At 45.8% G+C, this 27,970-nt stretch overlaps 7 protein-coding genes across 7 annotated transcripts; 4 read left to right on the forward strand and 3 right to left on the reverse strand.

Annotated features, from left to right (window-relative positions):
- Positions 1 to 296: 296 nt before the first annotated feature.
- On the reverse strand, positions 297 to 1,055 carry F5891DRAFT_978936 (uncharacterized protein; the record flags this gene model as incomplete). Its single annotated transcript, XM_041376825.1, has 2 exons — positions 297 to 629; positions 762 to 1,055. The coding sequence occupies 2 exons, from the start codon at positions 1,053 to 1,055 to the stop codon at positions 297 to 299; spliced, it is 627 nt and encodes a 208-aa protein (XP_041227809.1).
- A 350-nt stretch (positions 1,056 to 1,405) lies between these two features.
- Positions 1,406 to 1,820, forward strand: F5891DRAFT_1186815 (uncharacterized protein; the record flags this gene model as incomplete). The annotated part of the gene is made up of 2 exons (XM_041366743.1): positions 1,406 to 1,531; positions 1,584 to 1,820. 2 exons carry the CDS (start codon positions 1,406 to 1,408, stop codon positions 1,818 to 1,820), a joined length of 363 nt encoding a protein of 120 aa, XP_041227810.1.
- Positions 1,821 to 5,741: 3,921 nt separating this feature from the next.
- F5891DRAFT_1218008 (uncharacterized protein) lies at positions 5,742 to 9,315 on the forward strand (the record flags this gene model as incomplete). Its single annotated transcript, XM_041369349.1, has 8 exons — positions 5,742 to 6,118; positions 6,168 to 6,451; positions 8,279 to 8,426; positions 8,481 to 8,643; positions 8,684 to 8,755; positions 8,812 to 8,973; positions 9,033 to 9,172; positions 9,222 to 9,315. The coding sequence occupies 8 exons, from the start codon at positions 5,742 to 5,744 to the stop codon at positions 9,313 to 9,315; spliced, it is 1,440 nt and encodes a 479-aa protein (XP_041227811.1).
- A 3,283-nt stretch (positions 9,316 to 12,598) lies between these two features.
- Positions 12,599 to 13,517, forward strand: F5891DRAFT_1127815 (Aldehyde/histidinol dehydrogenase; the record flags this gene model as incomplete). Its single annotated transcript, XM_041364222.1, has 5 exons — positions 12,599 to 12,630; positions 12,919 to 13,009; positions 13,058 to 13,172; positions 13,251 to 13,363; positions 13,419 to 13,517. The coding sequence occupies 5 exons, from the start codon at positions 12,599 to 12,601 to the stop codon at positions 13,515 to 13,517; spliced, it is 450 nt and encodes a 149-aa protein (XP_041227812.1).
- Positions 13,518 to 14,197: 680 nt separating this feature from the next.
- F5891DRAFT_1218013 (uncharacterized protein) lies at positions 14,198 to 18,127 on the reverse strand (the record flags this gene model as incomplete). Its single annotated transcript, XM_041369350.1, has 19 exons — positions 17,623 to 18,127; positions 17,537 to 17,569; positions 17,408 to 17,482; positions 17,101 to 17,356; positions 16,869 to 17,045; positions 16,726 to 16,817; positions 16,629 to 16,673; positions 16,560 to 16,571; positions 16,435 to 16,508; positions 16,364 to 16,375; positions 16,120 to 16,311; positions 15,982 to 16,068; positions 15,823 to 15,930; positions 15,742 to 15,774; positions 15,587 to 15,692; positions 15,211 to 15,534; positions 14,857 to 15,158; positions 14,617 to 14,807; positions 14,198 to 14,562 (listed from the first exon to the last, which is right to left on the reverse strand). Exons 1-19 carry the CDS (start codon positions 17,788 to 17,790, stop codon positions 14,198 to 14,200), a joined length of 2,652 nt encoding a protein of 883 aa, XP_041227813.1. The 5' UTR covers positions 17,791 to 18,127.
- Positions 18,128 to 19,537: 1,410 nt separating this feature from the next.
- On the reverse strand, positions 19,538 to 21,763 carry F5891DRAFT_1186821 (major facilitator superfamily domain-containing protein; the record flags this gene model as incomplete). Its single annotated transcript, XM_041366744.1, has 14 exons — positions 19,538 to 19,582; positions 19,636 to 19,749; positions 19,811 to 19,827; positions 19,886 to 19,987; positions 20,026 to 20,125; positions 20,176 to 20,213; positions 20,274 to 20,319; positions 20,371 to 20,576; positions 20,626 to 20,982; positions 21,042 to 21,230; positions 21,278 to 21,346; positions 21,404 to 21,480; positions 21,546 to 21,572; positions 21,627 to 21,763. The coding sequence occupies 14 exons, from the start codon at positions 21,761 to 21,763 to the stop codon at positions 19,538 to 19,540; spliced, it is 1,524 nt and encodes a 507-aa protein (XP_041227814.1).
- A 477-nt stretch (positions 21,764 to 22,240) lies between these two features.
- Positions 22,241 to 27,690, forward strand: F5891DRAFT_1025513 (uncharacterized protein). The gene is made up of 27 exons (XM_041361363.1): positions 22,241 to 22,688; positions 22,749 to 22,814; positions 22,875 to 22,955; positions 23,035 to 23,312; positions 23,374 to 23,432; positions 23,490 to 23,881; positions 23,931 to 24,007; positions 24,062 to 24,106; positions 24,158 to 24,453; positions 24,503 to 24,599; positions 24,654 to 24,758; positions 24,811 to 24,939; positions 24,994 to 25,082; positions 25,133 to 25,224; positions 25,272 to 25,373; positions 25,456 to 25,493; positions 25,546 to 25,591; positions 25,642 to 25,669; positions 25,728 to 25,822; positions 25,880 to 25,954; positions 26,007 to 26,147; positions 26,202 to 26,377; positions 26,436 to 26,588; positions 26,647 to 26,828; positions 26,891 to 26,969; positions 27,022 to 27,100; positions 27,157 to 27,690. Exons 1-27 carry the CDS (start codon positions 22,586 to 22,588, stop codon positions 27,465 to 27,467), a joined length of 3,414 nt encoding a protein of 1,137 aa, XP_041227815.1. The 5' UTR covers positions 22,241 to 22,585; the 3' UTR covers positions 27,468 to 27,690.
- The last annotated feature ends 280 nt before the right edge of the window (positions 27,691 to 27,970 follow it).

The following is a 27,970-nucleotide window of genomic DNA, read 5'->3' on the forward strand; positions in this document are numbered from 1 at the left end:
ATTGTCTTAAAGGTCATACACCATGAAGACCCTGAACAATGGGATCGGGCCGAATAGCGTGACAGAGAATCCTGCGGTGTTTATCAAAGGAAGCCTTGCTATGAATATGTGAATGTCAATTCATCAGCACGGATCACTTCACATCTAACTATATTTTGTCACAGGTCAAACACGCTGGAGCACATTCTCGAAGTCCTTCGATAATCTACTATTGCAGTAGAGCACGGAAAAGATGACAAGTCAATGGATAGCAAAGGCAAAATCTCATGCAGGTATATTGAATTGTGTCACAGAGCTTAGCACTCGCAACCCCCCTCCTGATCAGTGACAGTAGCTAAGACTTCACAGATCGCAAGGATAGTGGCTCCGTGCCTACGAAGACCTTTTTTGACCTTAATCAGAGCTTCCCCCAAGACCACAACTTCTTGTCTGATCTCAACCAGGGATTGAGCTAATCCCCCTTTGAACGATTCGGATTGCTCGCCGAGCTTCCTGCACTTCGATAGCGGAAGTTTGATGTCGGGCACTGATCCTGTCTGCATGTCGGTAATGTCGCGGGAGGAGCTATGCAGAGTCTGTGCAGTGGTGAGTACCTCATTCACAGGATTGATGAAAAAACTGAGCACGCACTACATCATTCTCGTCACGTATCTTTTGTTTCAGACTTAACACATTGGTATCTCCCATGTTGCTGCTACCAGACTCTACTACCTGAATTAGACTCATTAGAATGCCTCGCATGACCTGCGCGTCTGACGTACCTGCTCTACTAGGTCTGGAGGTGAGAGTTTGAGGTATTTGTACCTTTCCATCTCCCTATAATTATAGCAACCACAGGAATATGCATGGCAGCCTTGTCCATACGCACAATATTCAGGGCCGCCGCAGTCCTTGTGACTTTCCGGGGTAGAGCTCCTTGATTGACTGTCCCCTTCGCCTCCTCCAGGAGCCTCAATCTTGAAGTCAGCGTCCATCAAGATGACTTCAGCTCCATCATTGAAATCAGAGGAATGGGAATCCATGCTACAGGAATCAGAGTCAGAATTGAATGTCATGTTTGCTGAGTACTCTTTGAACCGGGTGAGTGATTTAAATTGACTTCGCCTCGACCCAGACCTCTCACGCCCCAATTAGGATATCCTGCCTTATATATCCAAGTCATCCTTGTGAACTCATATGGTTTGAATTTTCGACTAAAGTGACCATATATCATAACACATTGTCGCTGCTCACGATAGATACAGGCCCGATGTTCTAAGATCAAACTGGAATACACCACATCGGTTTATGGCTGCTCGGAGAGGAGAGCTGTGACAAATTGAAATACTGCACTACTCTGACCAAAATATCTCATTTTAACGTTTCAATGCACAATTCAATTTAATTTCAAGTCTGTACTTCCATAATGTCTTTATCATCAATCGCATCATTACCACTTTCTCGTAACCTTCCTGGCTCTCTTCGTGAAGGCCCCAACAACTGTGCAAGCATTCAAAATGCTGACCGCAAACATGAGGTGCAGGCGTTTATGGTATGCAGATATTTATTTTCCTTATTCACAAGCACTGAGTAGTTTGATGTAGATGGCGCTCGACAGGATCGACGATGACGACGATGACCAGGATCTATTATTTATTCAGCTCAGCCTTGACACTGTATATGCAAGTTATGCTGCTGCACAGAACCGTGTGCAGCAGTACACTCAATTGTTGACACTTCTGAAGTGCGAGGAAGATCTGTGGGCACAGAGAGTCGAGAAGGCAAAATATGTGTTACCAGAATACCAATCTAGATGGGTGTCAAACCGCCAGGAGTCTTGAACCATTCTGCTATTGCTTCCTCGAGTTGTCACTCACTCGAATGTATTTATCTTATTTTTAGCAGAAAAGTTCTCACCCAGTTCTCTTTACAACTAGCTTTTTCTCTCATACTACAAATGTACTGCTATGTAGCAATATAATGACGACAATCTATATTGACTACTCATATACTTATGTTAAACATTTGTCTGGCGCTTTTGGACAAATATGGTGAAATACCTAAATGAGGATGATATTGGTATTGTACGTTATGGCTCACTGAGTGCTGAGCGCTCAACCTTTTAGCACCTACTACAGTACTGGAATGCACCTACTTCATCCGCCCGGGATTCTGCTCGCCATCATCTTTCTAATGGTGTCCTGTGGTGCATTGCATTGCTCATGGAACAAAGACACAGATTTTCGCGGAGTCGACAGGCATCGTGCTACGTGCAAGTATTACCAGAAAGTAAGCAAGTTAGCCGCAGAAAAGAGGCGGGACCATGCAAGAGAGTCGACATCACGAAATTTGACCACACAGCTCAATGCAGCTAGCAGGAACTGCATCGCACCTGTAAGTTGCCAATCTACTATGTACTACTAGCTTGCAAGTTGATTCCCATACCTTCCAATTCTTAGCTCGAACCGATTTGATCTATGAATATTCGTTCATCGAAGCCTATAGCCCATTGCAAACCCACAGGATGCCTGCCACCTGAGCCTGTCAACCAAGCCAGGACCGCTCGCGCGAGTGCCTCGACTTTTGCATCCGAAGACTCGGGTGCTTTGGATATTGCCATGGGGGATGCCACTGAAGGCTATAGTGATATTCCAGGTGTGCTCCATCGTGACACTTTGTCATACCTCTATCTTATGAATTACGAGTAGACTCGGGTCAGCATCCCTCGCGGCGCGCGCGTCTAATCCCAAGATCTTTCAGCGATGTTCTACCTATTGACGAAGATATCAACCTTTCTGATTCCTCTGGAAATTGCCCATCTGCTCTCCCAGAAAATCAGAATCCACCACAGCGCAGGATTCAAAGACTTATTCTAACGTTGCACGACTCTCTTCAAACCGTGTTCACTACGATTGGACTCTGTCGAAAGTATCCCAGGTGCCCCTTGTTTGAGCCTGACAAATTTATTCCATCTTCACTATTAGCTACAACCTGTCCAACGATTGCAGACGCGCACGATACTCAGGAACACGATCCATTACATGGGGCCTCTGGACCACCCTACCCCTTCCCCAACATGACCATCTACCATCTTATGATGTGGATGAATTCTGGTAGTCATCAAAAATCAGAGGCAGAGGTATCGCGTCTTGTTAAAGACGTGATCCAGGTGGAGGACTTCAATATCAAGGACCTGGATGGATTTTCGGTAAGAAAGAGTTTGCACGCGCTAGATAATAATGGCGGAAAGGGGACTATTACCTTTCCGGGTGACTGGCAGGAGACGGATATCACGATTGAGATACCTACAAGGTCGAAAGAGGACTCATCCAGGTCATTTAGCATCCCTGGTTTTCATTATCGCCCGCTGGTTGCTGTGATTCGTTCCGTGTTCGCTGATATTCAAGCCGGTGCATACCATTTCTTCCCTTTTCAGTGCATGTGGAAGAATCCTCTAGACAACCGTCAAGAGCGCGTCTTCAATGAACTCTACACCTCAGACTCCTGGTTAAACGCTCAGGATGACTTACACAGGCAACCAAGAGAACCTGGCTGCCCACTCGAGCGTATTATTGTCGGACTTATGTTCTTTTTGGATGCAACACATCTTGCGACGTTTGGAACAGCCAAAGCGTGGCCCCTTTACTTATACTTCGGAAATTTAACAAAGTACGCACGCTCAGCACCTAAATCTGGCACATGCCATCTTGTTGGTTTTTTCCCCTCCATATGTGAATTGCCTCCCATGCTTTATGTCACTCTCACGTCGGATTTTTAGCTTCCGGACAATGTCAAAGATGTCTTCAGCACTTTACATTGAATATCGAAAACTGGCATGGCAGTGCTTTATGCGCATTGTCGACGCAATTTGTTTCACACATGTTGGAAGCACCTTCTGGATGCGGAATTCGTTCATGCTTACCGCCATGGAATTGTGCTCCGGTGCCCAGATGGTGTGTATAGAAGGGTATTTCCACATATTTTCACTTACTCGGCCAATTATCCAGAAAAGTAATTTTCTTCTTCTTTTTTCATTGACATACCAATCTTTGTTTCAGGATTTTAATAGCTACAATCAAAGACATGGGCTCTTGCCCGTGTCCACGGTGTCTCCTGATGAAGGCCTCATTCAACCTCCTGGGTTTGTTTAGAGACATGTGAGATCGCCTCGCCAATGTCCGAGTCTACTGTCTAGAGAGTGTAACTATGGCCCGCAACTTCATCTATAATGGGGGAAACACTGTCAATGGCTCAAAGGTACAGGCGACTCTTGGCGAAGGATCCTGGGTGCCGACCGTGGTGAGTATCTTCAAAATTAATCCCCTCAGGAATACTAAGTATTTTCAATCAGAACACATTTGTAGAAAAATTAGGACCCCTAGGATTCGATGTATTTCGCATGCTCATTGTAGATTTCATGCACGAGTGCGAACTAGGTACATGGAAAGCTCTATTCACACACCTCATCTGTCTGCTCTATGCCCTTCCTGGTGGTGACCACCTAGTCGCAACCCTTGACAATAGGTTTGTCCTACATTGTTCTCATCACTCAAACTGACAGCATTTAATTTAGATTTCGTCATATCTCTTCATACAGTCATGGGGTTATTCGCAAATTTGCGAACAACACCTCCGAAATGAAACGGCTCGCAGCACGAGACTTCGAGGACATTTTGCAAGTATGTTCTATTGGTTCAGTTATCGACGCATGCTATCTAAATCTTTCTTAGTGTGCCATGCCGGTCTTCGAAGGACTTTTCCCAGAAGACCATGATGTGCTCATACAGACACTTCTGTACAGGTTTGCCCAATGGCACGTGCTCGCCAAACTCAGGCTACATTCCGAGACCACCTTAACAGTCTTAGATGAGACGTTCAAGAAACTGACCCGTCAATTACGGAAATTCTGAGATTTCACGTGTGTCACCTTCATCACACTAGAATTACCAAAAGAAAAAAATGCTCGTGAGCATAAGGCCGCCCATGAACGCTCAGGTGCAGACAACGTGAATCCTGAGAGTGGTCGCTGAAAGGGCAAGAAATTTAACATGAACACTTATAAATTTCACACTATGGGGGACTACTTACACTCAATCCGACTCTTCGGGACCACGGACTCCTTTACATCGCAAATTGTACGTTGATCTCTACTTTTTTCTTTACATATCAAATTGATTCCTATCCAGGGAGAGTTGGCTCATAGAGCCCTTAAAGCATTCTATCCGCTGATCAACAAACTCGACACACCAGCTCAACTTGCTAAGCATGAACATTGTCATTGAGTCCTTCAATGAGTGGCAGGACATGATTTGCACTCTACGGAATGGCTGCCGGTTGACCCGCCTGTAGGGTTGAAGGATCATCATTATATTCCAACACTTTGCCGCAACAATCCACTGGATTTGTTCAGATTTCTTCGAGATCATGATAATGATCCGGCTGTAGCAGTAGGTGGTGCCGTTCTCCTGATGTTTACCTTATTCACAATATCATGCAGGTGTTTATACCTAAACTCAAGGACCACATATTATATCGTCTTCGAAACTTAGACGTCAGCTATTGCGATCATACTTTCACAGATGCTGAGCGCAATTTGGTTATAATATTAAATAACAGGCTCTACTCTGTCCACACAATGCAGGTATACTATGTACATGATCAGTTTTTCTGGTGTATGACACTTCATTTGACAGGTTCATTACACAACCTACAACCTTAGACAAGAGTATGACATGATCAATCCTCAGACGCACGCTGACATCATGGTCTTATCTGGGGAAACAAGACCCCGACATCCATATTGGTATGCCCGTGTTCTGGGCATTTACCACATGGACGTCTTGCTCAATACTGAAGGTCCAAAAAAAACGCACCAGATTGAGGTTCTCTATGTCAGATGGATGGCACCCTTGATCGATCACCAATCAGGGATGAGCCGCGCGCGACTTCCAAAGGTCGTGTTTGTTGAAGATTCTGATCATGATGTGTTTGGCTTTCTTGATCCTGGCCAGGTCATCAGAAGTGCGCATCTAATTCCTGCATTTGTTTCTCATCGCGGGACCACCTCTCTTTGCCACAGAAGGTCATTTGCACAACAATGTGGTGAATTGGACAACTGGGAAGCTTATTATGTGGGCATGTAAGTACCACTTTGTATACTGGTGTCATTTTAACTGTTAACCGCTCAGATTCGTCGACCAGGACATGTTTATGTGTTATATGCACTATGGGATTGGGCACCCTATTGCTCTGTGTCAACTGACAAGAGATTGTGCTAACGCGGAACTCGTGGATGATCCAGGACCGGAAGAACATGAGAATGATGATGACGAGTGGGAGAGCGACAGTCGACCTCATCGCAGTGTGGGTGGTGAAGAAGGAAGGCAGGAAGATGATAGTGGCGAAGATGAAGAGCAGGAGTGTGACAATGACAAAGAGTCAAGTGTCCAAGATGACAAGGACATGGAGGTTGGTGAGGACATGGATGAGGACAAGGAAGTAGACGAATATGACAATATATTATCATTCTGATAGCTTAGCATCACATATACCAGTGTTGGAATTTTTGTTTTCATTTAAAATGTTATTATAAGGCCTCCACAGTTGATACATCATTGATACATCTATTATACTACAGATAGCCACTATGCCTATACCAGCCTCGCGCATTTTCGGCATTCACAGCCCTAATGCAAGCTTCATGAAGGTCCTGCTCAGGGAACTGGCTGTGTTGGAGTTCCCTACAATGCCTTCGAAGCCACTTCTTCACTATAGAGAAAGTGTGAGTGACAGAATAAAATGAAACATGTCCGAACATACAGCAACTGAAGCTCTCCTCAATCAGATTGAAGTCTGGGGAGTATGGCGGTAGAAAAATAAGTAAGCAACCTACGAATGTGTCAGACTTGCAAGCGAAGCAAAGTAGCAATTAGCAAACCAGATGCCTCTACAGCTTCTTGTAGAGCGTCACTCTTGTAAGTAAAACAGTTGTCGAGGACAATCACGCTGTTGGGGCCGAACATCAGCGATGTGCTCGATCTCTCATCCTTCCTCCAAAAGCAGGTACAGAGCTCATTCTTTTCGATCCAGACTGATCCTCTGGTAGACCATAGTGAGCCTGAGTGAGAATCTTGTGCGATATGACGTGTTTGAAGGCGTACAGAGGTGTATACAACTCGAAAATGATTTAATTGGATTTCGGAAAGGACTGTCAACAAACCTAGAATGGAGTTGGTCACAATTGTGACATACCGCTGCATCACCAATGTAAGTAATGATCATCTCAAGAGTTGTGACGACTACTATCATTTAGCTTTAAATTTTAGCTTTCGAACGGTCGATGGCTGAACCCGCTGCACCTGCAAACATCATCAAATGGGTCAACAAACAGTATCCATGTCCAGCTTTAGATCAAGTAAAATTCTAATCGATGGTTTGCATTTTTGATATTTAGTATTCACCCACAGGTTTGGCTTCATGACTGTTGCTCATGGATCGCATCCTCATACACCCTTTCTCCAACTGATCATTTTCCACAGTTTAGTTCACATGTAACTTCTCAATTTCTGCAGTCCAACCTTACATACTCCACCCTGCCGAACACCGGCCTCCCACAAAATATCTGTATCATCAAACGTGCTCGTCTTACAGGCCAAGTTCTCCTAGAAATTCGTGCCATTAGTGTCATATCCCGTATTCCGGATCTACATCCAATAATATTCCCACGCCTCATCCGGACCTTCGGATGTCCTATCCATATCTCCAGTACCCATCCGGATCCCTGCACCTCTGCACATCCACATCCGCATGTCCACGTCCAGATCCCTTATCCTTCGCAGCTAGCCTGCATCATCCATCCTTGTCCCATCGCCCTAATGCCACATCCTATATATCCACGCATCTCATCCGGACCATATCCGATCCGGACCGATCCAATGTATAAATCCGCTTCCAATCCGATATAGATAAGCTTCCTAATTCATTTCCTGTTCTTATAGCGTTATACACAGCCTATTCGGTATTTCCTCTATTCCGCTGTTTCGGTTATATCTATTACCGGTATGCTTACTGATCCATTAACCTATGTTCATTTCTGACTCGCATTTGATAACTTTGCATATGCTTTGTACATAGCCTCAGACTCTGCTTATTGATCCTTCCGTTATTTCTCTTAGTATATAAACTCGTGTATATGTCTTGTAGTACCTCAGTCTGAATATCATATTAGTCCTCGCACTAGTCTTCACTCTAAGTCCTCATATCAGTTCTAGTCTTCCAACTTAGTTGATATCCATCTCAGGCCTAGGGAGTTTCTCCCTAGGCCAGAGCTCCGCTTCTCTGCTCCTCCGCTCCTCCACTCATCTGAAGTTCCAGAAGTTCGTCCGGAACTTTCCAGCGGTCCTCCGGACCTATTCTGCTTCGGACTTTGTCCTTGCAGCCTTTCCTCTGTTTGCTTCTACTCAGGACAAGTCCTGAGTAGCCATTACACGTATCTGTATTAGGACGAAACCCCATTGTAATTTCCGGAAGTTCCTCCGGAACTTTCCCGCACTCATCCGGAAGTTACTTGTACCCGTCCGGAAAGTCCTTCCGAAGTTTCCCGCACCTTCGGATGTCTTCGGACTTTCCTTGGACACCAATCTGAAATTAAGGGCACATACTCTGGTAAGGGGCGCAGCGCATGAGCTGAAGCCAAGCCCCTCAGAATCAGTCCTACCCTTTGTGCATGGTCTTAACAATTAGCGACATTGGCATTAGTGCATTTAGCTTGATGAATGTGAGGCAAAATCGCACGGATCAAGTGGACTTGGCCTTGGCTGGCCTTCAAGTTAGGAGAATTTGGAAGAGGACACAGAAGAGGACGAGGGCCCAGTCTTAACGTATCCGAGAGACATGCTGCATCTCGAGTTAAGCGATGGTTTCACAACTGTCGAGGCTGTGGAATATCGTGCTATACCACAGCTTGAACTTGGTGTGACTCCGCTGGGGTACAAGGTACGCATTGGTCAGTCACTTTGCGTGTCATTTTAACAGAGTCACGGTCCGGCTGTTAGATCCTCTTGAAAGACGTACATATTCGCAGAGGCGTTATATTCCTTGAACCTGAGACGATTGAGCTGAAGGCACATCAAACAGAAGACCATCAAGTCATGCAAGATGAAATATTTCTGCGCCACCTCAGACGGAGGCTTGGGTGAGTTCCCTCCATTCAAATAATCATCAAACTAATTGATACCTTTTAGACAACCCGACCCGGAGCTCAATCTACAACCACCTGGTGAGGCGGAGGCTCCACTGCGGGCACCCTCCCAGGGTTCCATCTCGTCCTGTTGCTAACAGACGGCCTCAGACTAATACCACAGCTTCATGTCACCAAGGTATTTAAGGAATGATGACTTCTGCAGATGGTATCTGGCTCATCTCGACTGACCACAGTCTTAACTGTTCATCGTCGAATCGGTCCCGCATCGGTCCAATGCCAGCCAACAAACTCCAAGCGATGTACGGCACTGGACCCTGCTTATGTTCCATCCACCTTGTGGGTAGATGTCATGGACATAGACTAGGAATCGGATGATAGCATGTGGATGACTTAGTTTATGGTAATGAGAATGTTAGACACAATGGTGATTGATTAGCCAGAGAAAAAACGTAAGGTGAAATTTGCTCTAAGATGGTCGTGAGCCGAACGGCTCCTGGAGTATGTTAGACAGATCGTGCCAGTCATCCGAGTTCACACCTGTGATGGGATGCAGCAGGAGTCAATTAATTTGTTGTTGCTATAACCAAGGCTCCGCTTCCCTCGTTTAGTACATCCTCAGTAAGTCTTTCGGTCATCAATGAAAGACCTTGAAAAGCTCAAACAAAGATGAATCATTGAGCTGTTCTCAACAAGATTCAGAGGAGTGTGCTCCTGTTCCTTTCTTGCGGTAACGGCGGGAGCCCCTACAGTGACAAATTCTGTATTATACAGGCCACCTGACCTCCATAATATCCCGTATGAGACGGGCCAGCGGATCATGGGCCCATGTTGTGTATATTCTCGATGATGATGGATGGGCTGGGACACATATTATTTCCGATGGAGACGGGTGGGCCCATGTATGCCAATGATATATATATCCTTGATGTTGACGGATGGGCCAGGGGAATATGATCATTCATGGAGATGGGTGGGCCCATCTGGGTAATATGTAGAGTAGGATATTATAGACAGCTGGGCTGAAGAGAGATGTAAGGCAAATATTGTTATATAGACAGGTGGGCCAACAGGGGTGTATTACATATATGGGTGGGCTGAGGTAGGGGAATATTACATAGATGGGTGGGCTGACGTGGGGTGTATTACATATACAAGTGGGCCGACGTGAAAAGTATTACATATACGGGTGGGCCGACGAAAGCGATATCAAATAGACGGGTGGGCCGAGGGTGCAATAAAATATTTATTACATAGACAGGTGGGCCGAGGTGGGGTATAATTATATAGACAGGTGGGCCAACGGAGGATGTATTATATAGACGGGTGGGCCAACATAGGATGTATTACATAGACGGGTGGGCTGACGTGGGGGATAATGCATAGATGGGTGGGCTGACGTGGGGGAATTGTACATAGATGGGTACATATATGGGTGAGCCTAGATATGTTCCATCAAGACATACAGCTGATGTAGCCACCAGCGAATCAAACACATAGGATACATGTACACTATGAGTGCATATACCTACCGTCGACCACCAAATCTAAACCCCTAAGCACAAAAACATGAATCAACCATGTGTGGCATTGACCAATAATTGAGGACTGAAGTGGAAAAACCCCACACCTGAACCCTGGTGTGCAACATATCCTATTTATAAGCATGGACACCAGAAGCAAAACACTCACAAAAATATATATGTCAAATTTTCAGTGCCGAACCCCAAACTGAGATGTACCAACCCCCGAATCCCAAAACCCGAGACTGCCGGGTCTCGGGATTCAGGATTCGGGGGTCCCGGAACTCGTAACTCGGGAAATTTGGGGAGATCAATAAACTTTGATTTACAATCGAGTTTATTGACAAACACATTGACTTACCCATGTTTGAAATATATTTTGTTTACACATACCGAGTTCCAAGTTCCGGACCCCCGAACCCCGAGACCCGGCAGTCTCAGGTTTCAGGGTCTCAGGTCCCACTTTGAAGCTATAATCAAGAGAAACAGATTCTTCTGTCTCCAACCTATAAACAGAAAAGACAAGATGCTACTTTCAAGTACAAATATTGGACTGCTAATAGCTGAAAGAGGTTTATCTAGTTATATAAGGTTAAAATCAATAGGATGAGATCATATGGCAAGGAATTTGTATTAAAATTGATAGCACAACCATTAAGATAAAGAAAAGTTGAATAAACACTTAAGTTTCAAGACGAAAACTCGATGGTATAGAACTATATGAGATAAAATGGAGTAGGAATTTTCTATGAAGTAAAGGGGAGGATGAATATAGAGTAGTAAACACTCATTTGACAGGAGTGTCTGCTAAGAAGCATGCAGGAGTTATGAGTTAATGAAGAGAATACTGTTTTGTGATAAGACAATGACCCTAAGTATACCTCTAAATCAGCCACCAATAGCTTGCAGACCATGATATTACTATTCTATCATGTTCAGCATAGATGCAAGACATCAACCATATTGAATACCCCTGAGAATCACTCAAGAAATTGCTTGTAGCATATCAAGATTCACCATAGGGGCTATTCCAACTATGAGACAGTGTTACAACAGAGTATGATGAAAATACCAAAGAGGAATACCCAAAATTGATAGAGAATATGTCTAGAAGAGTGGCAGAAGTGATTGGGGCAGAAGGAGGTCACACAAAGTACTAGAATTATAGAGATTACATTAGTTAAACTCAAAGTCAAAAAAGTGTCCCAATGAGTCATCAAATTAAAATGATCATATCTTCACATAATGTCGTTATTTTCCCACGGTATAGGGAACCGAAATGAAGCTGAGAAGCAGACCTTTCCGACACCTCCCTATGGCTTAGTCACATTCCCACGGCTTGACACATGATATAGCAATTACATGAAAAGCTACAAACATTGGGACACTTTTTTGAGCCACTGTACTTTGGCTTGTGGACCCATCGTTGATTCACGATTGACGTTGATAGTTGCGTTCGTTTATTCGATAATGATTCTTAGTATCGTAGATTGAATTGAGGTGATCGTCTTGGACTCTTTATCATGTTGATGTTTGTTTTTCACTTACATTTTCCTCCCATGTCGAGATATCCAAGCTCAAGCTTGAGACCGCGAAGAAGCTCACATCTAACATCATTGGACTTGTTTTCAAAATGCTTTGCCTTCGTGATGTTATGCTTACCCGAACATTCTCGGAGTCCATCAATCAAAATCCTCTAATTTATTTTTATCTTAATTCCTGGACCGGTACAGGTATGAGGATTTTTTTGTCTGTCTCACGATCATTACCGGCCCACTTGCGGTCCATTCTGTGGCTCCAGGCTGGAGAGTCTCAATATGTTCACATTTTCTCGTGCTCCCTTATTTCTTCGCCTCCTGTTTGATCGCTTTCGTCTTTTGTTACTATCTCTTGTGCTATGGCTGCGTCCTCGTCTTCTGCCATTGCTTCGTTGCGCTCACTTACGCCTCCTCTCTCTTGTTGCTTCAGATCTGCAACTGGCTGTCTCTGAGAACCCTCTTATCAAGAAAGTTGCGTTCACTGGCAGTACTCTGACAGGACATAAAATTATGGAGAGCAGGCAGTCAAGTGGGCTATCAATGGTATCTAGTATGTTGCCTCATTCACATGACTTATGCTAGTTCTCATCGTTTTTGTAGCTTTAACCACGGTTAGAATTGTTCTGCAGGTCCTCGTATCTTTGTTCAAGAGAGCATATATGACAAGTTCTTGGACCAGTCTCACAGAGCAAGTACGTGCGATCAAGGTTGGCGATCCTTTTTCACCTGACACGTACCAAGGGCCACAAGTGTCCAATACTCAATTTGAGGTTCGTTTATTCAATCTCATTATGAAACATACTTTGACGACCGTCAAGCGCATCATGGGATACATAGCCTCCGGCCAGAAAGATGGTGCTACAGTACACCTTGGTAGCAAGCAGATTGGTCGAGAGGGATACTTTATCGAGCCAATAATTTTCATCCTGTCACGTGCGTCATAAAGTTCAAGACCGAAGATGGTGAGATTGCTCTTGTTGCACGATCATCATATCCCTAACAACTTTTCAGAGGTTGTTGAACAGGCTAATGATACATCATACAGACTTGCCACATTGGTGTTCACCAAGGATATCGACAGAGCAATCCGCATTGCACATGCTTTTGAAGCAGGTACTGCATGGGTTTGTTGCTTTGTTATCTCATCTTGCGCGTCTTTTGTGTAATGACGCCTGGCAGATAAACTGCTCCAACCAAGCTGAAATATCGATGCCATTTAGAGGCTTCATGCAGTCTGGAATTGGTCGTGACCTGAGCGAGTATGCTTTGGAAAAGTGAGCTCAAGTCCTTCAAAACGACACCGCACTAATAACACACAGTCTAGCTATATGAATGTTAAAGCTGTTCAGGTCAACAATGGATTGCAATTGTGATCGCTTAGGACTCTCGCATCTTGTATCATTAGTACAAGGGAGCTTAGTTTGTTCCTGGACCTGACTTAGGGTAAATGAAGTTGAATGTGTTGGCGTACATTTTGGATCACAATCGTTTTTAAGTTTGTCGCACTGATTCGAAAAATAACGGGTCCAGGGGTGCCCGGAGGGTTGTTGTATTAAAAATCTGGCTCGAGCTGACTTGAAGACCATTAATATGGTTTCGTTGACTAGACCGAGCCATCGATTACATAAGCTATAACTAGGTACGCGGTTTGGCTAACTATAGCTCCGCTCACGGCTAAAGCCGGGCATGAACCGGAACCGCGGCAACACTACTTGGCATAGGTTCTGGAAACCTCCTTACCGACTGTCAAGTCTTAACGGTGTCAGGTTCTGTCGCACCTTCAACTTGCAGCCTTTCACTACCTAGAGTTTCAGTACTCAACACTACCATTCTTACTGTATATCTTTACCGACGATTGTTCTTGTTTCGCATACACGCCTCATAAACGAACACTTTGCAGGTGGTTTATCATACTACTATCATCCACTGTCCAGGCGACTTGTTACAACCTTTTCCTTTCAGAACACTACTAGGGACTTCTCTATATCCCATCCCATATTCTGCAGTCCGGGCTTGACGGCATGTGTTATCATAGCATCAGGACCGCACGCTAGGATGAGTCCATGCTCAGAGTGGCGAGGCATATGCTCCGACAGCAACACATCATTAATTCGCCCAACGCTGTACGGCCACTCCTCAGGAGCGACACTAAGCGTGTAGTGCAGCTTAAAACGCCCCCTGCCATGTAATGCGAAGAGTGTGTCAAGTTCTTCTCTACAAAGGATGTCCTGTTCTGTCTTGTTCGCACTGATCACCCATACTCGGGTCTCGCTTTCCGCGTTTTGGAAGATACTGCGAAGCACCTGGAGGATCGGTGTTATCCCTGCACGATTTTATTTAGTATGGCACATTTACGATGTTGCATTCGAAGTCGTACCGCTTCCACCGCAAATCATGCCGACTTCCTTGATGGTCTTCCTTATCCCGTTCCATAATGCAGTGCTTGGCCCGTCCCAAATGAAGGACCCTAACGGCCCCTTGAGCTCCACGCTATCTCCGATACGTAATTGATGGAAGCCTGTGGTCATCTTCCCTCCAGTGGGGATTGACGCGGAAGGAAGATACAATCTAATGAAGAATTCAGTGCGAAGAACATGTCCTGATGAAGAATACGAACTTGATGAGAAAGTCGATGAAGCCTACTGCGTCTTGTTGCGATACCGGGGTATAAGCCCTCTGTACCATCTCCCCGGTATCCTGTCGGCGCAAGCGAACAAAAACATGTTGTCCAACTGGCAGACCTAGCGGCTGGTCTCCTTTTGGCAAGGCGAAACGATACAGGTAGGAATCGTGGTTAATCTGCTTGATGGCACACAATTCGATATTTTTCCATCGGCTGCGCTCTAGAAAGGTTCCATCGGACTGCGTTGTGATGGGCCTTTCTCTGGTTAAACTGGTTACAAGGGTACCAATGTGGTGCTGTAAAACGGCCTATAAACCAACGTTCTACGGCAAAATCACGAGGACTTACCTCAGCCAATTTTTGTTTGCCTTCTGCAGAATGTATGGCGAAGAAGTCTTCGGACGCATCTTCGCCAGCTACAAGCAATATAGAGTCCCCGCCTCCTGGGTGGTCCTTTAGAAATGGAGTTCCATCGTAAACCTCACCGTTGACGACAAACCACGGTTGCTGTCGATCTTGCGCCCTGAACTCTTCCAAAGTAATTTTCCGATTCATGCCAGGCTTGGTCAAGCAGATCTCATCTGATTCGTGCTTTGGAGCACGTGGTACGAGATCCTGTCCTTTTTCGCCGAAGACAGGCTTTGCAATATCCTCCCCCACCACTTTCATGCGCTGATTTGCTACCATCAGCATTTGTTTTCTGAGGCCAAAGATTAAGCATCACCTCCATCCATCCTCCATTCGCTGTCCCAGCGAGTGTTGGATGTTCAAATTGCAGGACAATTTTCCCATCATCGTTGACGGTTCTATGAACGGCAATGCGAAACCACCTGCCAGCAGCTCGCAACAGGGCGCATACCAGGTTTTATCAAGACGTACCAGTTATTCATCATGCCAAGTGCATGCCAATACCTGTAAACAGTTGATGTTAATGAACCCACACAGACGATCCTGCCTTACATGTCTCTTTGTTGGAACGCGAGGCCTTCGTCCATAGCTCTAACCATCAACGCATCACAGCTCGCTAGAATGTCATGCGAGACATCAAACGTCCAGAAGCACCAACAGCTAGATGGGATCTGAACATTTTTTATTGCAGCGGTAATGCTTGCTGCTCACAAGGACGTATCGCGCCCCGATGCGTCAAGAGTTCCATAAAATGGGTCTTGGTGACGCACTTCTCTGAATCGGTCCTCAGGATACTCACTTTTTGACACGATATCAATGAGGTGTCGATTCTGAAGCGTGTGGACGTACATGTTTCCCAATGTCCATGTCTCCCCTTGGTCAAGCGAAACCTCGACACGGGTCACCCTGCGACCTCCACCTGCATACGCATATCCTCGGATGGGATATGATGTGATTGTGCCATTCTCATCCGGCGTCTTATTGATGTAGAGTTTTTCATTATGATCCGGTTTCGCGATGACGCTATTGACGTTAAGCTCCCTGAAGACTCTTGTTCAACATGTGGTACATAAGAGAGCAAGATTAAACCAACGTGATGATGTATCTGAGATATCCTCGATCTGGTGAGTAACTTGCTAAGGAAGTCAGAGCACTCAGACTAACCTTGGGTCATACCACCAATGCTTCTCAGCGCGGGCTTGGTCAGGCATAACCTGCGCTGGTAACATTTTGTTGTCCTATGCAACATTAGTGCGATTCATCCTCGAGGATGAAAGATCTACGCATACCCAAAAGTGCAACTGCATGAACAAAACCATCAGTCGACGCTTATTTGAGTTGTACAAGAACTGGCATACGTGGTGCTGGCTTTCGCGACTACTTATTTCGATGCGTCTCAGCCACTAAGTGGTATCTAATTGATTATGGGTTCCTTGTCATCGAGAAACACCTTACTTTAACAGACCGTCCACCGATCTGACCCGGCACAATGATGCGCACAGGAAAACCATGGTCTGGTTCCAACGGTAAACCATTCATTGCCCAGGCTAATGTAGAAGGTCAGGAGGAATCGTCGCACTGTAAGTGATTCGAGTTACCAATGAGCATACCCTTGTCCTTATTGGAAGCCCATGACAATCGCTGTGATGTTCCATAGGGCCCGTTCGGAAGCTTGTCTCCGCCTTCAAAGACAACGTATTTGGCTTGTCTACAAATTGGTCTCACATGATTCAATACGTCGGCCAGATATACGCCTGTCCAAAGGGCTGTTGATACTTGATATTGATGTTGGTGAGGACTTGTTTGAATCAACACGAACTGAAACCTCACCTCCCGCTGCTCCCCAGCTGAAGCCAAGTGTCTTGCGGATGACATTCTGTTCTTTCCGCCTGTTGCCGGCGCAGACAAGGGTTACAGGAATGCTAACAACGGGAAACTTTTCTTGAAGCTCTTGCAGAGTAAATGTAACCTCTCGTTCCACCAGACCATGTACGTGGATTGTCCAGTTAGCAGCTATCTCGTGGTTGACCTGTGGCACTGCACCATGATTCCGCACGAAATGCAAGTGAGGCGGAGTGAAGAATCCCTGTAGAGACGCCCTCAGTCCCTTGCAAAACATCGGAAACAAGATACCTACACACGCAAATAGAACATTGAGTCGCGCTTCAGAGTTAAACGGATGTTTTCCCGTCAATCGTACGAGTTCTGGATTCTGAGCGCAGAGGAATCAAAAATCACGCAGATATCATTGATTTACTGTCCTTACACGATTGACCCAGTTATCTGGCGTGTCAAGATCCTGGTGAATGTAAATGTCAAATTAACGTTGTGCGTTGAAATATTCAGCACAACCTGCTGAGCTACTTTTGTTGGGGTAGCATTGATTGGCAGCTGTGGGAGGCACTGAGGAAGTTGGGGACCATTCCTTTCAGGCCGGTCAAGAGATGAGGGAAAGAACGGTACTGGTAGACCATCCTGAAGTTTCTGGTTGGTGAGGTCTGGGGAGCGTACCAAGGACATGAAAGCAATAGACGGAGTGGTAGCAGGTGATCGAATGGGCTAGGCGAGTCGGCGGACGAACTTGAAGTCCTTGAGAATTGTGGGGTGACAGTTAAATATTGGGTCGCCACTAGCACTGCTCAGCGTTCAATAATACTAACCATCTCCCAAGTCACGCGGGGAATTTATCTCGTCATTGTCATGGTCCTTTCAAATAGAATCAGTTCGGCCAGAAACCGATTTAGTTCTGTCAACCGATAAGCTGTTATCGATTAACACGCATGGAACTTACGGAAGACTGAAGTTGAATCCCTTGGAAAGTTTCGCAGTGCCTGCAGCTTGGCGGACGTAACCAAATTTTGGACATCAAAGAAGTGACCAGAGCAGGTGCCTGGGGTCCTACGAGTGAAGCTAACATCTCAATACAGTTGCTAAAATTTCATATCGGACTTCCCCTTATTGGCACCATCCAACAATCCCGCCTGTTGCGACATTCAATGGGCGCATGGAGTACACCAGAGTGGCGAGCTCGTTCGAGACTCATACTGGTCACCTTGATCATAGCTATGTCCGATGTCACCTCTCGCAGCGCACGACTAATATCGACTGACAATATTGTGGTACTATTATAATAGCTGGCACTAGACCATTGTCTTCATGCTTGACCGTGCTGAGCGCTGATTCCTCGTAGTAATGCGTTACTCGGCACCTTCCGCTAGCAACCCTTACCCCGGTCATTAGCACGACGGCTTTCTCATTTTTTCAGATGATTATGAGTCAGGATTATTCGACCAATTCCATTCCTCCACTGACTCGGATGTGCAACATATATCAGCCGGACCTAATGCACTGCTACAATCGTATCAGCTATTTTGGAATATCTCACGCGCGAGACCCGCAACTGCAAGTACCTATGTAGCAGCTAGAAGCGGTGAGGGAAACAAAATGAAATCTGGCATGTTGTAAGGACGCGGCGATTTCGAAATTCGTGCGAGTGCGCGCCACTTGGACTCCACTGGCGCTCCAACATCTTGAGGCTCCTTTTTATTTCGGTTTCCGCACCCCAATGGCTTCTGCGTGCTCTTTTCATGGCGTCGTTGGGATTCAAAATGCTACACCTTTTAGACGAATTCAACAAGATTATATTAGATGCATCGCCAGGAGATTATGGCATGGAATCACACGGACAATGACGAAACTTTGACCGTATGCGATGCAGTGCTTGCGCAGCGATTCGTTTGCGCATAGACAGCTGTACACTGCACTGCCCAGTGCCAAGAGTGCGAGGTCGTAGAGACATCCAAGCGCTTTCTCGAGAAGAAGAGGAAGAGACAACGGCTAACGTAGCATACAGACGTCTATGTGCGACCGCCCGAAGGGGACTGGAGCGCTTGTCTAGCTGTAAAAAACTCTTTTACATGTCAAAGACATAGTCTAGACTAGTTCAATCGTACACGTTGTCACTCGAAGCATTCCCGGTAAGAGCACCTGAGTATGACCATTTTTGACTGGCATCTTTCATTCAAAACTAGTAGGTTCAGTCGATACTCTCCTGCTCACTTTGATATTGTCGCAGCCTTCTCGATTGATTGATTGAAATGGGGTCCGGAAGCGCTCAGCTATCACTCTCACTATCATATAGGACAGGAATATTTTCACATCAGTCAAGATGCAGGCTCATGTGGTTGGACGATACGAACAGACGAAAGCATTTTCCTTAAAGAAACGTACTGTAAGAATAATACTCAGGTACCAAATATCACCTTGTTCAAAACTGAGGTACACGGATAAAACAGAGTAAGAGGTTCACGCCCTGGGGTGTTATCTCAGCACTCATTGTACAGGGTGGGCGGACCTTTTACTTACAACTGTGATGACACCAGCAATCCAAAATGCCCTGCCAAGAGGATATGGTTGAAAGCGGAAGATAATCGCGAAGAATATCCCTCCAAGATTTCCCATTGCGCCTACAATTCCGGTCTAGACGAGTCAAATTTGAATCATTCTGTCATCATCACACACCAAGTGATGTAAGACTGACCATGAATCCATTGGAGTCTTGTGACAGAGCAGGATCAGTCATGAAAATTGGCAATTTAGTACACTGAACACGGACTGGGGTTGCAATGTGGAACAAGAGAAAAGTTGACTCCATTGGCGACCTCGTTGAACATTGCGACAATGACAAAAATCACAATGATGACCTCAACTGGTGTTGCTGTCAGGCATCAGTGATAAATTGAGGTCCGAACTCACGGGATGGATGAGAGTGGTTATTAATGTAAAAACCAAGACCAAGTGATAAAAGCCCTTGAACGACTCCACAAGCGATGGTCAGGTACTTCTTGCCAGGCACCTGCGGAGCCTCTTCAAACCGATTTCATGCACAATGTCAAGGGCACTTACACCAAATTTGACATATATGAGATCTCCGAAATATCCGCCTGTAATGAGATGGTGGTTATGAGGAGGAGATAGCTTAGCTTGCGAAGAAAGTGACTAACCAAGCGGCCGGAAGAACACGTTAAGGAGACCATAGATGCCTGCAATCTGATAAATCTGTCATCACATAGGTCATGGCGACTGTTTAAAGAGACTCACATAGCCAGCTTTAGTCTGGCCATAAGTGGGGGACTTGAATAGGGTATACAGAACGGTAGCCAAGTTGACATCAATAGCAAGCTCGTAGCCGAAAGTGGTCATATAAGCCAACGAGGGAAGCCAGGTCAGTGGGTTCATAACGATTTTATACGCCGTGTTCAGGGAAAGTGGGTTGTTGACAGCAGTGTCCAATTCTGAAACCAAATCTGTAACATTCGGTTAAGCGAACAACAAAGGAGAACGATAAGCACTGACTTGTAGCATTAACAGCAGTAACAGTGACCTCAATGTTCTTCTCGTCTCCAGTCTCGATATCATCACCAGACTTCGTTTTTATATTTTCGCAATTGCTCGTTTGATCATCTGACGCAGGAAGTGTAGTGGCAACAGCTTTATAGCGATCACTCCATTTGCCCGCGGGATGGTCAGTGCCAAACATTAGAATGGCAGCAGCAACAGAGAGAAGAATGGGAACAGGAACGATTGCAAATGCCACCCGCCAGGCAACGTGAGGGCTCATACCGTCAGCAAGCAATTGATTGAAGAGAGCGATCATGATGATGAACGTGAAGCCGCCGCCCGCGTTTCCCCAGCCTCCGCCCAAGGCATTCGCTGTGAATTCGACTATATTAGAATTCCTAACACATTAGATTTTTTAAACGGAGTTTCACCTGTACCAACGACATTCGTGTCAAAGAACGCAGTGTTCCAAGCTTGACAAGAGACAAATGTGGCACCGAGAATGCCAATGAAGAAACGGACAATGTAGAGACCTTGCGCAGTTGATATGGTTCCAGCAAGGCCAGAAGGAATCGCCCCTATAATGAGAAGACCCGCCATCACCTTGCGGGGCCCATATCCTACAAGATCAAATATATGAAGTACTAGGGTGTCGAACTGTACTCACGATCGATGAGGGGACCTGATATAACCCGTACAACAAGGGTGGCGCACAGCGAAACAATATTCGAATTCCCTTGACAGTGTTTCAGATCATAACTAACGGTACATGGGCTCGAAATTTGAAACGTACCAACTTCCTCAGATGTCAAGTTCAAGTCAGTCTTGATGGCATCTGGAATGAGAGGGGCGAATGCGAACCACGATAAGCTGTATAAACAAATCATGTTTAGCGACTAGCGTGCACAAAACATCTAATAGTGAATCTCATTCACAAGGCGACAAAAAATCCAAGCCACGACCTGCAAGGCTATCAATAAGATATGACACTGCATATACTGTTTAGCGAAACGTACAGATGGAAATTGCGAGAGTACTGATTGTTCAGCGAGAAAATAGGGATCGTGGAGCATTTGCGATTACTGGGATTGATCACTGGGTAGCGCATGCTCGCATACGCATTGCTAATGCCAGAAAGTGTCAGAGCAGGCATAAGCGCAGTCGACGAAATACAGTGTTGAAGGGCGAATTGCAAGAATCTTGAGCGGAGTATGAGCGTCTTGGGTTTTATTTCATCCACTGACCCAAGCAAGCTAAGACATTGGTCCAACAGTGAGTTGACAGACTTCCAGAGATAATTGATCACGATAAAACAAGATGGGAACTTGAAATACACATTCACCGACACGGCTGTCGATCACCAAGGTCAGGATGCTGTCAGTGGCGCGTGAAGAGTGGCTACTGAGGCACCCTGAATGTTGGTAATTATGATCATTTACTTACATGGTGGTAGGCCCAGGTAGGGAGGTCAGAAGTCGAAAGATAAGGTTCCGCAGGTGGCATGCCAACTGAGGTGATCAACGAATTGCCATATTACCGAAGCTGTACAAAAGGCAACAAGACGCCTTTCGAGGATGCAGTGGGAGTAAGTATAACTTGGAGTTGAGTTGAAGTAAGTAGTATCGTCACACGGGCATGGTGACCGGGGTCCGAGTCACTAGCTACACGGAGCTCCTTTTTGTCACTTTCACTTGCCTTTCTTGATGCGATCAACTTTATTCACGACAGGTTTACTATCGTATGTGAAATGTGGCACGAGATCAGATTAGTCTCTTTGCCAGACATTTATAGACAAGAAAACTTGGTCTAAGCTCTGGCGTACGGACTCCTTAGCAGCTACTACTAACTCACTATATCAAAGCCTGGCGAACTTCCTGGCAGTTCGCATGCCCTAGCGCCTTGAAGCTCCTCATTGACGCCGTGATATATTGTCATCAGCCTGCGTGTGTCGTCAGTCTGCAGAATTTCCATCAAGATGGCCTCCCCGGAAAAGCCAGTCGTACACCAGGATAATACTTCCGTGAATCAGGGTCCACGAAGGACAATTTTTGTGGTCGGTCTAGGGATGGTGGGGATAGGCAAGTTGGAACCAGAGATAGGATAAGGTTGGCTGTTAGTACTTATACTTTTGTTTAAAGCGTTTATCGAAAAGATGCTCACCTTGGATGAAGCCAAACGATACAGATTGGTGACATGCGGCGAAGGTAAGTTAGATACTGTGGTTCATAGCGAAATGAAATATGAACTGACTTGTCTTTTGTTAGAGTCCCATTTGGCGTACAATCGTGTCGCACTCACAGACTATTTTCAACACCGCTCCGTCGAGAAACTCTATCTAAACCAAGGTAATGTATTTGATAGTACATTTATCCTTGATGTGTATTCGCTTACCGTGACTGTTCTCACATTGTCCACTTCCAACAGTGGAGTGGTATACTCAACAAGATCCAGAGCACTTTCTTTTCCATACTGGAGAACGGGTTACCTCCTTAGACACGGTCGCCCACTCTCTTACGACCAGCAAAGGGCGCAATATAAGTTATGATTACTGCGTTCTTGCTACTGGCTCCGAAAGCACTCTTCCGCCATATGTTTCCCCAGTCAGGGCTGAGCGAGCTCAAGGAATATTCGTTTATAGAAATATCTCTGATCTCGACAAAATATTGTCGTATTCCGAACAAGAACACGTTCGAGGTGGCCGAGTGCGTATCATACAACCCAAGGCATACCTGCGCGCTGAACTCATTTTCTTCACTCACTCAGGCTGTTGTCGTTGGAGGCGGTCTCATCGGACTAGAGGCTGCGAAAGCAGTGTTTGATCTGTAAGTGACCCTCTTCTGTCCACGCCAACTCTTATCTCACTGAAAATCGTGAAACAGTGAGACAATATCAGAAGTCGTGATCATCAACCGTCAAGTCTTTCCACTGTCGCGCCAACTTGATGGCGAAGGTGGAGAAATTGTCCTTCGACGGATTGAAGCCATGGGTGTGCGAGTCCTCACTAGGACGTCTGTCAAAGATATCATCACTTCAGATGGAGTCTTGACTGGCCTCAGTCTGTCAGATGATCGATATCTTAAGGCTGAGATTGTCATTCATGCTATTGGCATCACCCCTCGAGATGACTTGGCCCGCCAGGCCGGCCTGAAATGCGTTGAGAAGGGAGGTATAGTCATCAACGACCTGTTGCAGACCAGCGCCCAAGACGTCTATGCAATAGGCGAGTGCGCGAGCTGGAAGGACAACACGTATGGTCTCATTGCACCTGGGGGTGAGAGCAACTGCATTCGCCTATTGGTTACTACTGATAGCATCATTAGTGGAGATGGCTGACATCTTATCGTTTAATTTCACGCAAGTTGAGACTGGCCTCGGTGGCTTCAAACCAAGGGTGATGGTAGGTGACTATTCCTGCGTTTGTGCCGTCTGTTCACCACTATAATATTGTCAGAATATGCCCGACCTTTCAACAAAGCTAAAACTGATGGGAGTTGATGTAAGTTATCACACTCCGCACCTATCACCGCTCTACATCACTCGATATTAGGTTGCCTCCTTCGGTGATTACTTTGCCGACAAGCGCAGTGCACGGGGTGTCCTCACCAGTAAGGTGGCGGTTGCAGAGCCTCTTACTCGAGATAAAGCCCAGAAAGCCATCGACGCGAAACCTACTGCATGGCAGATAAGTCCTTTGGGAAGCACTCCCAGCAACAGAGTGAAGGAAGGCGAAGTCGCAATCAACACTGTCACTACGCAGATGAAGCACGGAAACCGCCGGACTGCACTGGATGGTCCTATTGAGTGCTTGACTTATCGTGATCCGTTCTCGTATGTTTATAAGAAGTGAGTTGCGAAGACAGAAGTTTGTTATATAATGTTTACGGAAGTATAGGTACATCTTCACCGCCGACGGCAAGTATCTATTGGGTGGCATGATGGTTGGTGATACATCCGACTATGTGAAACTCGTGTCCTTAGTCAAGAAGAAGGTGAACTTTGCAAAGATGTTCTTTCCTAGCAACGCTACTGATGCTAAAAGGTAGAAAGAGCTAGAGGAGCCACCTTCCAAATTTATTATTGGATCAGGCTCTAAAGGCCCGGACGATGGCGCTGATCTCGACGATGACACCCAGATCTGTAGTTGCCACGCAAGTATCCTCTCTTCTGCATCACCAAGCTCACATCCTAATTTGATTGTAGAATGTCACGAAGGGCTGTATCAGCGAATCAGTGAAAGCTGGTGTTACCACTCTGTCAGACCTGAAAGCAAAAACAAAAATTGGTACTGGATGCGGTGGGTGTGTGCCTTTGGCCACAAACATATTCAAGGTATATTAATTTTCCCTTCATTACAAACGTCCAAAGTGACCTGACAACCTGTAGGCAGAAATGAAGAAAGCAGGACATGCTGTATCAAACCACCTTTGTCCCCACTTTGGTATGGCCCGACAAGAGCTCTTCAGCATCGTGAAGTGTGTCTACAGCGTTATATCCTGAAAATACAATTTATCGCGTCCTCTAGGATACGCAAGTTGAAAACATTCCCAGAGATCATGGAGGCTGCGGGTGTGAAAAAAGATTCACTTGGTTGCGAGATATGCAAGCCGGCCATTGGTAGGGAATGATATGATGTTTATTCGTACAATGCTCAGCCTGCCTAGGTTCCATCCTGTCGTCATTGTATAACGAGCTCGTGATCGCACCTGTACACCACGCCAACCAGGACACCAACGATAAATACCTTGCTAACATTCAAAGGAATGGTGAGCCCTCGTTTATTTACGAATATGCTCACGTTTATATCTCCTTTCTCATTACATAACTGATTTTTATTCTCGCTGACAGGTACATTTTCTGTTGTTCCTCGGGTTGCTGGAGGAGAAGTCAGTGCATTTTCCTGCCGTTTGTGGGTGAAAATTCATTCGTGACTTTTAGATCACGCCGGACAAACTCATTGTTCTTGGAAAAGTTGCAAATAAATGTGAGGTGTCCTTGCTGCATATTTTCTACGCACTTACGCCATGCTGGCAGACAACTTGTACACCAAGATTACAGGAGGGTGAGTGCATCATATTGTGCAAGTGTTACATGTGAAAATCCGAGATTTACGATATCAGGCAGCGCATCGACCTCTTTGGGGCTAATAAGCAAGATCTCCCAGACATCTGGGAGGAACTTGTCGCTGCAGGATTCGAAAGTGGACATGCTTATGGTGCGATAGAACATGGTAATTGATTCAAGTTTGTCATGTTGATCATCCACAATTCAGGAAAGGCCTTGCGGACTGTGAAGTCTTGCGTTGGTACCACATGGTGCCGCTACGGAATCGGTGATTCTGTCGGAAGTTCGTGTAATCCTGCGTATGTTGAGTTTCATCAACTGAATGAGATGTACAGTGGCCATTCACCTTGAAGAGCGGTATAAGGGCATTCGTTCGCCTCATAAGATTAAGGGCGGCGTGAGCGGTTGCGTTCGAGAGTGTGCCGAAGCACAGTCCAAGGACTTTGGCTTGATCGCAACTGACAAAGGATGGAACAGTACGTACTCTCCACTACATGATTCTAACTCTCATGAACTAAGACCTACATCAGTTTTCATCGCTGGAAATGGTGGATCGAATCCGAGGCATGCAACACTATTTGCTAAAGATGTTCCTCCGTCCAAGGTTGTTCGCATCCTTGATCGTTTTCTTATGTACTATATCCACACTGCGGACAAGCTCATGAGAACTGCGAGATGGGTTGAACAGTTTAATGGTGGTATTGAGGTCTGTTGGACGAGTATCGTGTAGTCTTTTCTATGCTTATTGATGTTATCTTACACAGCGACTCAAAGCGATTCTTCTTGACGACGAGCTCGGCGTCTGTGCGGATCTGGAGAGGGAAATGGGCGAGCTTATCGGATCTTATGCAGATGAATGGAAAGCTGTGGTCAATGATCCTGCGAGGAGACGTCAGTTTCGTCAGTTCGTCAACACTGTCAGTGAAACCGCATGTTTGGGGAGGACAACCTGTGGTACTAATGGCTTACGTACAGGATGAACGTCGCCCTCAAACGGAAGTCATCACAGAGCGAGGGCAGGAACGTCCAGCAGACTGGCCGAAACAGTTGCCTCCCGCCAAACTTGGTGAATCAGTCATCGTTACTCCCAAATCTGAGTGGGAGTGGCGGAAGTTGGCCACTGTCAACGATCTTATGCCAACTGATGATGCTACTACGTGAGTTCTTACACACATTCATCTCTTGCTTCGCTTAATATTTTTGACTTCTGCGTTCTCAGGTCTGCTGCTGTCAAATATGGTGACTCGCAGTTGGCTATTTTTCACATTCCCAGGCGGGGCTACTTTGCCACGCAACAGGTACAGCCCATTTCGTACCCTTTCTGAACATATTGCGAGATTGATTTTGCAGATGTGTCCACATAAGCGGGCTTTCGTGCTCGATCACGGAATTGTTGGCGACGACCTGGATGGCAATCTCTACGTTTCATGCAAGTGACATATCTTTCCCGCTATCTGCTAGTCTTCTGAAGCCTGCGTTTCTAAGGTCCCTTGCACAAACGAAACTTTCGCCTTACGGACGGTAAATGTTTGAACGACGAAGATTTTTCCATCATTCCGTTTGATGTGAAGCAAGAAGGTGACAATCTCCTTGTGCTCCTCCCCGATTCAGGCAACTTGGATGCAGTCATTGGAACAAGCAAATGGATGGTCAAACAAGCAGCGGCGGAGGTTTCTTCACGCGGTGGTGAAGGGATCGAAATTGCCGGTGTCGGAATGGGTACACCTGAAAGTGGGTCTACGTGCAGTGGGGGACAAAGTTCGTGCAGTGGTGGAAATGCATCATTGGATTGGTGATTCGATGGCACTTGCCGTTATTTATATTGGAGAGTCAGAGTTGGCAATTTTGACACGAATCAGAATCGACGATCCAGCATTAAGTTATTTCGTGGCTCGATCGTGTGAACTATGCCAAAGGCTTGTAAAGCATGCCGACCGCGGACAGTGCGTTGGCGAGCACGTTTGAGTGGGTTCATGTGATATATATACTTAATGAAGGTTCTGGCTCTAGGCACGTTTTTGAGAGGAGTGAAGCGGGGCATGATGCAATATTTGAATCATAATTCGTCAGTGCATGATGAGGATGGTCCATCAAATCTCCAAGTGAAATGAGGGTAGTCAAGGTTGACGCTGATTCATGGTTTTGAATCGGTGCTACAATCGGCGAAAATCGTAGACCTGAATCGCGTCAAAATCGCCAACTGACCGTTTTCGAAATTCCAATAGCTGATCAAAAATAATCGTCACCGCTTACATATGCAACTCGTATAGATTAATGCCTTAAAAGTGTTAAAATGTCT

This window comes from Suillus fuscotomentosus, assembly GCF_016647785.1.
Source record: "Suillus fuscotomentosus strain FC203 chromosome Unknown F5891scaffold_18, whole genome shotgun sequence".
NCBI lineage: Eukaryota > Fungi > Basidiomycota > Agaricomycetes > Boletales > Suillaceae > Suillus > Suillus fuscotomentosus.